Source organism: Malurus melanocephalus, unplaced genomic scaffold (genome assembly GCF_030028575.1).
Source record: "Malurus melanocephalus ecotype Western Australia unplaced genomic scaffold, MMel_1.1 scaffold_891, whole genome shotgun sequence".
NCBI lineage: Eukaryota > Metazoa > Chordata > Aves > Passeriformes > Maluridae > Malurus > Malurus melanocephalus.
In genome coordinates this window covers 77991-87141 of record NW_026624123.1, presented here as the reverse complement: position 1 = coordinate 87141, position 9151 = coordinate 77991, and the positions used below count along the sequence as shown (strand labels likewise).

Here is a 9151-nt window from a genome sequence, read left to right as displayed (position 1 = left end):
ACCAATGAACTGCCTCCTTTACCCAAGAACTGCMTTTTTGCCTCAGGAATGGCCTTTTTGCCTCAAGAACAGCATTTTTGTCCCAAGAAAAACATTCTGGAGGGAGATCTTGCACAACCTTATCGCCCTCCCCAGGGAGCTTTTCTTCAGATACCGTCCTCTTCAGCTCTTCTCATTTTATATCTTTCCTGATCTGCATTTTCCCGCATTTTTCATTGTTAATTTTAAATAACTTTGAGCCAAGAAAACCCATTAAGACAGGCTCAAGCAGCTAAGTGCTTCAAGTGAAAATTTTAGGTTTGCTACTTGTTCGGCTGAGGGTCTCTGAAGCACCGTAGCCTAAGAACAGCAATGCCAAGCTGTTTCCAAATAATTTGGGAAAAGCACCTGAAAAACCRACCTTTGGATAATAACCTTGGGGTCACAAGCACAAAACATAGCTGGATATGTTAATTTGAGCTTTTTAATGTATATACAAATGTTTTAGACCAGTCACAATTTCATCGAGTATATACCGTATTTACAAAAATTACAATAATTTAGTCAAACAGTAAACCTGAACATTGATAACCTCTGTCACTACCAGATATGACGAGAATGTTTTTGTTTTTTTTTTTTTAGTTAACTATTTGGATATACATACATCCTAATACTTTCATGCATCCATAAAAACATTAGGGATGGAAGTAATCAAAGCTTAAGTGGGGCAGGGTTGGGTTGGTTTTTTTTTTTGGTAAAGTTTAATGATGGATTTGTATTTTGTGAATGGATGAGTATCYGGAGTTATGTGCCATGACAAACTCGATACAAAGCTAATGAGGTTTTTCATCATTAAAAAAAAGTACATTATAGTAATGAGATCCTTTTTTATTATATAGGCATAGGTCACAATATCTACAAATGTGAATGAGAAACAATAAACCAACAAATCACAGGAACATGATTCACATTCCAGTTATCTCTTTAAATAAGACAAGCACATACTGGATCAAAACATTAATAAATAACATCCAGTTTGTTACTATTATCTTAAGGTCTTTTATATAAAAGGAGACCTAGGTGTTGGTTTCACATTTTCAGTTAATGGCAGTAAATAATGGACCAATACAACAAAAGGATGGGTTTTATACAGAAAGCCATGTACTTTGACACACTGTCTCTGCAGTAATAGCTTTGCCACTTGGAAATGTAAGTGCAACAAGTAGTGGATTGTCTTGGAAAACCACCAGCCTTAAAGACTCACATCAGATGGCAACCTGTTCCTGAGGCGGAAAATACAAATTATTTCCTGCCCATCTTCTGAGCATCCCTCAAATACAGATACGTGTTGGTAAAGAAACTGCCAGCTTTAGTTACTCGACAAAAGAACGCCAGAATTCGGGGTGAAGTTTGAATTTGAACTCGCTTTTGAGCTAGGAAAGCTGCTTTAGCAGCAGAGAGATTTCCTCGTGATGTTATTGCTTTGGTCCAATATAAACTTTTAAAGTAATTCAATTTGCACTGTATTGACCTCAAAAATCAGACCTGGTCTGATGGTTGTCTACGTGACAGCTTGTACACCATGATCTGAAAAATGAAGCTGCAACAGGTTTCAGCCTGCCAAGAGCCTTGGCCAAGTGCTCCGGAGCTGATAAAGGCATAAAGGTGATACAAGTGGGCTGGAAAAAGTTCTGAATCCTCGGGAGGGGAAGTGTTACCTAGAGACTGGGAAGTTTYTAAAACTCTGCAGCAGAGTTTGAAGTTGGTGTTACTTTGATGGCTTCGAGCTTCTGATGAGAACGCCGTGGGAAATGCAGCACACGCTCATTCCTCACTTCAACAGGCTTGGACTCACCCACCCTTCCCCCCAAAACTGCTGTTTGACAGACCAACAAGCTGCTGTTTGATCGAGGACTTGTTGCTTGCTTTCAAAAGCTCTCGCTGAGGAATTTTGCCTGCACATTTCACTGCGGGACTGGGAGGAGAAGCACAGGATTAATGCAAAAGCAGCGGGCGGCTGCCACACTGACCTAGCCCGGGATTCAGCTTTGGCTCTATCCAGGCAGACTACACTACATGAGCAATTAAGCAGCAAATGGTGACTGTCAGGAGTGTGCCTAAACCACAGCTGAGCACTTCCATTGGATTATTGGATCCAAACCCAGGAAAAAAAAAGGTACATCGAAGTTTGGGCCTCACYACCAGCTGTTGAACTCAACTGAAGTGTTGCCACATCACATCTCACACAAAAAAAAAAAAGGTAGGAAATTCATCAGCTACACTGTTGGAGACAGACCGATTCCACCTTTTCCCAGGTATGTGTTCTCTTTCATCCCACTGGAATCCAAAATGAAATAGAAAAGTTACCAGAAACTGTAACCCCGTGGCTCTGGTAGGGYGAGCCAGGTGGCCAGAGTTCCTCTGAGCTCAGGATTCTGGAGACAAGTGTTGGGACACCTTTCTCTTGTTCTTCRTGATAAGTATTAGGCTCTTAGTGGTCTGAAACTTCTGAATTTCCAGCCAGAGTTTGGTTGATCTGTGACATTTGTGACAAGAGACTATATAAGCACTAGCACGGGTCTGTAGTGGAGACTGAGAAAGTACCTAATACAAGGGTTTTTGTCCTTGGTTTTCAAATTCTGACCAGGCATCGTTTAACTCCATAAATATCATCTTTGCATATTGTTCATATGGCTGCCCAGTAGCCTGGAATAAAAACAGAGAGAAAAGAGGGATATCAGAGCTCTCCAATCCAGCCACACACAGGGGGCACGTGAGCAGATTCCCAAGCAATTCCATGAATTTTCACTTATTCCTTGACAAAAATAAGCTATTCTGAAGAGTTGCTTTGCTTAAGAATTTCTTGGCTTTGCTGCTCCTCAGAGCTGGCAATCCCCAGAGCGGGATAAAGCACTGTCTCATGGGCATAACAAATGTAATCTTGTAAATAATAAATGTAACCTTGGCCTTGGGGAGGAATTTTCCCTGCACTGAGGGGAAGAGCAGCCACSTGACACAATTCCTGCATAAAATCAGTATTCCTGCAAACCTTGGGCACCCACATCCTCCCAGTCTGGAGACTCAGGGCCTCCATTCCCTTCTGAGTGGAAGGCTCCTCCTCCCCATGGGGTGTCCCAGATGGGGTCGTTGCTCTCTGGGCAGCGAGTGGCAGCAGCCAGACCATGAGCCACAGGCTGGGCTATCAAACAACCTGATTGTTCCACGGGAGGAGCTGCATTTCAATCTCCTTTAGCAGGAATGATGCTGGGGCTGCTGCCCACCAGCACAGTGGCTGAGTCASAGTGAGGGTGACAAAATCTGCTTGGAACAGCAGGTTCTGAGCGCAGCTTTGGGGCTGGGAGTGGTTGCAGAACCCCTGACTGGTTTGGGTTGGGAGGGACCTTAAAGACATCTCATTCCATGGGCAAGAACCCCTTCCACTATCCCAGATCGCTCCAACCTCGCCTTGAACCCTTCCAGGGATGAGTTTCGAGTGCTCAGCTCTCAGAAACCAGCAAAAATCTTGAGTTCCCACTCTACAGAGCTGTTTGTACCAATGAATTCAGCGTTCCCATCCATAATCAATACTGTTTCCTCCGAGCAGAAACAGCCCAGCCTTACCTTGTCAGGGTGAACGACRAGCACAGCCCGCCTGTACACCTTCTTCACCTGCTCTGGGGTCACCAGGTCTGCCATACTCACAGGCTTCCACTTGGTCTCCCCTGCCCACAGCACCGTGTGCATGGTGGACAGCAGCGCTCTGATATTCCTCTCCTTCCCTTCAATCCATTCCAGCACCTGCCAAAAGGAACRGGGCGAGGCTCAATTTATGCCTCACCTTAAATATTCCACCAGGACAAGGTTTCTTCATTTGAATAGCCATGACCCCAAGGAGCATCTTAAATTTCTTTCCGTGCTTGAAAAAACCTTTGTCAAATTGCCATTAATTTTTATATCACTGCTTGAAAGTTAAAACACAACATCCTTGCTAAAAAACTGACTCAGTAACATTTGATGGAATAGTCAAAAGAGAAATAAACTGTTTAGCTGTCTAGTTCTTTAGCAAGATTAACTGCACACCTAAACTAAGCTCAGCTCTAGGTAAAATGTAAATGTGAAAACCAAAGAATAAATAGATTTCACAGGTCCAGGCTGAGCTGCCCCAATGAAATAAAAATGCAGCAGAGCAAAGGGAATTACATTGGAAAGGTGAAATCAGCTGGGAGCTTCAGTGACTTGACAGCTTTTGCAGGGATATAAATGGGAACTGGGAAAACTCCTACCCACTCCATGGCCTGATGTCTGTYCAGCTGTTGTGGCTGATGTTTGTGTTGAGCCTGATTGCTGGTGCACCCTTCCCAAAGATTCAAACCTTTCCACAAGGTTAAAAAAAAAAAAGGAAATTTTAAGAGGCTCATTCTATTTTCTGGAACTTTGGCTTTTGCTGCRGCTTTTCCTCTGAGTTCTCTCTCCTCCTGTAATTCCAATTTGTGGTTTCATATTTCAGATACAGAGCAGGACAGACTAAATTCCTTTCCCTTTCATCAGAGATCTGCACTTTGGCCAGTTATTGARGGGAGATGAGAGGATCCCAAAGCGGGCAGGATTCATGAGGCACAGGATTAGTTCAATTAGCTGTGCCTGCTAATCAGGGCTGGGCTGATGTGGCAGAGCTGCAGCCCACACAGTGACACTGAGCAAGCCACTGTTGACGTGGTCTGGTTGAGGACAGAAATGTAACCTTGGAGTTTTAAATCTATCGAGGACATTGAATGACTCAGAACATCACCAAAAACTTTGCTTACTTTTAGTTTTTCAGGGTCCATCTCCTTTGCCATTTCTTCTTTTCTCATCTCAGCTATTGTTTTGGGGCCCTTCTTGTCCTTGTGAGCATTAAACCCTTGACCAGATAATAGATCTTCGAAATCTGCAGACACTTTGGGCTTGGAATCTTGAAAACCAAGAAAATTTGAAGTTATTAACACAATATGGGTGTATTTAGTGCTGGTTTACTACCTAAACTCAATCACATTAACAATCCCTCGTTGCAGGCTGTCATAAAAGATGTCATGTATTGTTACTTTAAATTATTATTATTATTATTATTATTATTATTATTATTATTATTATTATTATTATTATTATTATTGCTGTTGTTGTTTTGTTGTTGTTGTTATTATTGTTGTTATTGTTGTTATTGTTATTATTGTTATTATAGAATCATAGAATGGTTTGGGTTGGAAGGGACCCTAAAGTTTATCCAGTTCCAACTCCATGCCGTCGGCAGGGACACTTTCACTATCCCAGGTTGCTCCAAGCCCATTCCAACCTGGCCTTGGACACTTCCAGGATTATTTTGAAAGCTTATTTGGAATACAAGACTTCCCAAACAGCACGATTTAGAGTCTAGGACAGGTTATCTCACCAAAAAAAAAAAAAAAAAACCAACATGAGTGATTTGCTTAGCCCTAACTTACAAAAAAAAAAGGGATTTTAGAAACCAGCAATGCTCTTACCGACATTGGCGGGTCCTTTGCCGCGCTCCCCCGGTGCCGAGAAGCTCACGTTGTAGTTGGGTTTGTTCTGGGGGGASGCGTGGGGGGCGCTGGGCTGGGCTTTGGGCGGTGCCCCCTGCCAGCCGTAACCCGCACCCTGCTGCCACCCGCTGCCACCCATGGGTGCCGGCGGTGGCTTCTGCGGCGACGGCGGGAACCCCCCGCCCATGCCTGTGGGTGTGGTGGGCTTGCTGGCGAACGAGGGGCCACCTGCGGGGAGCAGAGGAAAACGAGAGGTGCTGGGAATTCACTTGCTTTCCCAAAGGGAATCTCACCAAAATCCCCGAGTTTTCAGCTCTAACACAACAATATCAGTTTTCCCTGTCATTGCTCTGTGAGTCGTTTAAAGGACAGCGCCTGGCTCTGAGGATTTGAKGAATTGGAGGTGGTTGGGGAGCAGGGAAAGCTGGATGCAGCTCGCAAGGAGCTCCAGCTCTGTGTGCATGGCAGCAATGCAGGATCACACAATGATGAAAGCTGGAAAGGATCTCAGAGCTCACCCAGTTCCGTGAGCAGGACACCTTCCGTTCGTGCCCAGAGCCCCATCCAGCCTGGCCTTGAGCATTTCCAGGGATGAGGAACCTCTGTGYCAGTGCCAGCACCAAGCTGGTGGTGTTGAAATTGTATCTCCTCACACTGCGCTGCTTAATCCCATGCGCAGAGATGTGTTCAGCACTTCATTGCTTCAGGGGATGCTCCTCTGGCTCTGCTTGTGTTTGTGGGAGCTACCCAGTGTCAATGTTTTATTATTTCAGACTGACATCCAYGCTCACTCCCAGCTCGGAAATGTGTCATGGAAACTGGATGAAGTGCTTTCCACTTAGTCACGACCAACAAAACTGTGCTTAAATATCCCGGGGATGCCAAGTCGTTTGTTTTGAAACCCCACCACTCTCCYACAGAATGCGTGTTTTGAAAGGACCTCGGTGCCTCTGACACSGGCCTTGGCAGCCTTTTTGTTTTGCTCCTGCAGAGCAGCCTGCAATCCAGCAGAGGGAACTGGGAAACCTAATTCCAGACCCATGCTGCTGCTGACGCACGGGGGAAACAAACATCGCACCAAACCGCAAGGACTCCCAAAGAGCTGAGGGCAGCGACAAAGGCACGAAAAATCTATTTACCACAGTCAGACAATGCTGGGGTTTGAGGAAAGCTTCAATCGTTTCTYGGAACTGCCTTTTAAACACTGGAATTGAGCGTTTGCTGATCGTTTTATGACATAAAACAAGGGGGAAAAGGCTTTTCTAAGCAGTGAAGCTTTGTAGCCAGGGGCAAATTCCCCGCCTCTAGATAATACTGCAATTTAGAGGGAGGTTAATTCCACAGGTTTCCTCACAAAACAGAAAAATGAGTCAAGGCTGGCAGGAAACAATTCCTCAAGAACTCAGCAGCTTTGCAGAGCCCAAATCTCCTCCYGGGCCTGTAACAGCATTTTTGCAGCCAGAGCTGAACACAGAGCATCCTCAGCCAGAGCRTGTTTAGACTCATCAGAGGTTGTGCTTTGAATCCGTGGAGCTGCTGAGGTTTCTGCACTCTGCCAGCACGTTTTCTGTGACAGGGGATCAGGAAAAGCAGGGATTTGTGCGACTTTACAGGGAATCAGGCAGAAGGGAAAGCCTGGCAGCAGCACTGGTGTGGGGGTAGTTGAGAAACCCCCACCTACCAGGCTATTTCTCTAAAAGAATGCTGGCAATTGATTCTTTTCTTTCTTTAATAAGGGATACAAACCTGCTAAACTCGCTCCAAGACTTCCCAGATCAGCAAACGGATCCAGTGTTTGGGGTTTGGCCTGATGAGTGGGAGTGCTGTGGAGGGATCCTGTAGGACTGGTGGCAGCAGACTTACTTCCCATTCCTAGACCACCTTAAAAAGAAAAAAATACATACATTAAAAAAAAAAAGAAAAAAATAAATTTTTCCTCCTGTTTGACACAAATGCAGCTCTTCCCCAGTGCTCAGTCACATATCAGAAGAATGCTATTAAAATGGAGTGTACCATTGTCAGGTTCCTCAGCAGCCTCAGACTTGTTGCACACCCACTCCCAATTAGGAAGAGTAGCAGGAATGTTCCCCAGACTGTCTGCACTGACAGCAATGATGATCTGTGGATATATTTTAAGAACTAGAAGCCTTCAGGAAGCAGCTTTGGTAGGTCATACACACTCTCCCGAGATTCAAAAGAATCATTTAGTGGCTTCCTGGGAATACACAGCACATCCCAGGTCCTTCTATGGCTCTGTATGGGATGAAACAAACTCTGAACCCCCTCACTGAGCACCTGTCCTGCTGTGGCCTCTTTAGGAACAAATCCAGATTTTTTTGAATTTGGGAATCTTTAGAGGGAACATGTTCTCTGCAGTCACTGGCAGCATTTCCCCTCTCGGAGCTCCTTAAAGGTTTTTTTTTTTTTGTTAGCCATACTGAATTTTTATGGCAGCATTTTCCCTCTTCCTCTACCCTCTCAGAGCTCCTTAAAGGATTTTTTTTTTGTTAGCCACCACAAATTTTTATGTCACATACCTGCTTTGTTGGGCCAGTCCCAACCACTGGACACATCTGGTTGGATGGAAACCGTTGGAGTGCTAGAAGCTAAACAGAATGATTGATGTCAATATCTCAAAGCAGACCAGTAAAACCAGCATAACCCAGTGCCCTCCAAGAGCCACTGGGACTCTACAGAGCTCATGAACCTCCAGTGGGAGGTGGCCTTGCCCATGGCAGGGGGTTAAAATTGGATGATCTTTGAGATCACTCCCAAGGAACATGCGTTAGATGATCAGGCACAAACAAATCTGTAACTGAATGTGTTTCAGACAAGGTTACACATTGAATTTTGGGGTGAGAAGGAGGAAATCAAGGACCATTTTAAACAAAGAGAAGAAAACTCTTTCTCCTCAGCCAAATTCAGCTGTGAATTTGGTCAGGGTTAGGATTGGATATAAAAAAGTAGATTTTTTCAACTAAAATCAGCAAAGGATGGGTGTTTTCTCTTACTAGGCCAAGCTATGTTTTGTACAATTGATGGCAGTTTGGTCGAAAGGAGACCTCATAACCACAGGAATACGTGKGCACACATCCTTCATGGCCTCTTTTTTGATTGATATAAATAGCCTATTAATTAAGTCTAAGACCTGAGCAAAACTCAGCTCATCCTACCACACTTCAAATGCCGAATATATTTCAAGCCTGGAGACCAAAAGCTCTTTCCTGTTTCATGGGGTTTCTGTGGTTTCCAGTCATTTTATGGGAAGCATCAGTTTGTCCTTAATGGTTCCATTTCTATTTCAAAGCAACATTTTACATTTGTTTAAACACCCTGGAAAGGCCTCCCTTCCTTACCCATGTGAAAGGGATCACTGTGCACAGTTGGTGAAGGGCTTCTTGTGGCTTGAAGGAAAGGATCCCCWGGGACAGCCGAGGAGCTGAGGAAGGAGCCCAGCAGGTCTGGACCGCTTTGCTTGGGGCTACTTCCAAATGGATCAAAGGCAGTGGCTGTGAAAACATATTTGAGAAAACAGAATTGTTAATTTGCACCAGGAATGTGCTTCAGGGGAAAGGCATTGCTGTGGGGAGCAGGGAATCTGCTACCTGCAGASAGCAAATAGAGTGTGAGGCTGG

At 44.6% G+C, this 9151-nt stretch overlaps 1 protein-coding gene across 4 annotated transcripts in view; it reads right to left on the bottom strand.

Moving 5' to 3' along the window:
- Window positions 1–453: 453 nt before the first annotated feature.
- The window catches only part of DNAJC6 (DnaJ heat shock protein family (Hsp40) member C6), a 42173-nt gene continuing 33475 nt past the window's right edge, over window positions 454–9151 (bottom strand). For all 4 annotated transcript variants that reach the window (XM_057385951.1, XM_057385952.1, XM_057385953.1 and 1 more), the window contains 7 exons: window positions 8873–9025; window positions 8054–8122; window positions 7263–7397; window positions 5496–5744; window positions 4785–4930; window positions 3601–3777; window positions 454–2685 (listed from right to left, as the gene is read on the bottom strand). In XM_057385951.1, coding sequence (XP_057241934.1) covers window positions 2584–2685; window positions 3601–3777; window positions 4785–4930; window positions 5496–5744; window positions 7263–7397; window positions 8054–8122; window positions 8873–9025 — 1031 coding nt within the window. In that variant the 3' untranslated portion in view covers window positions 454–2583. The remainder of the gene's footprint in view (window positions 2686–3600; window positions 3778–4784; window positions 4931–5495; window positions 5745–7262; window positions 7398–8053; window positions 8123–8872; window positions 9026–9151) is intronic.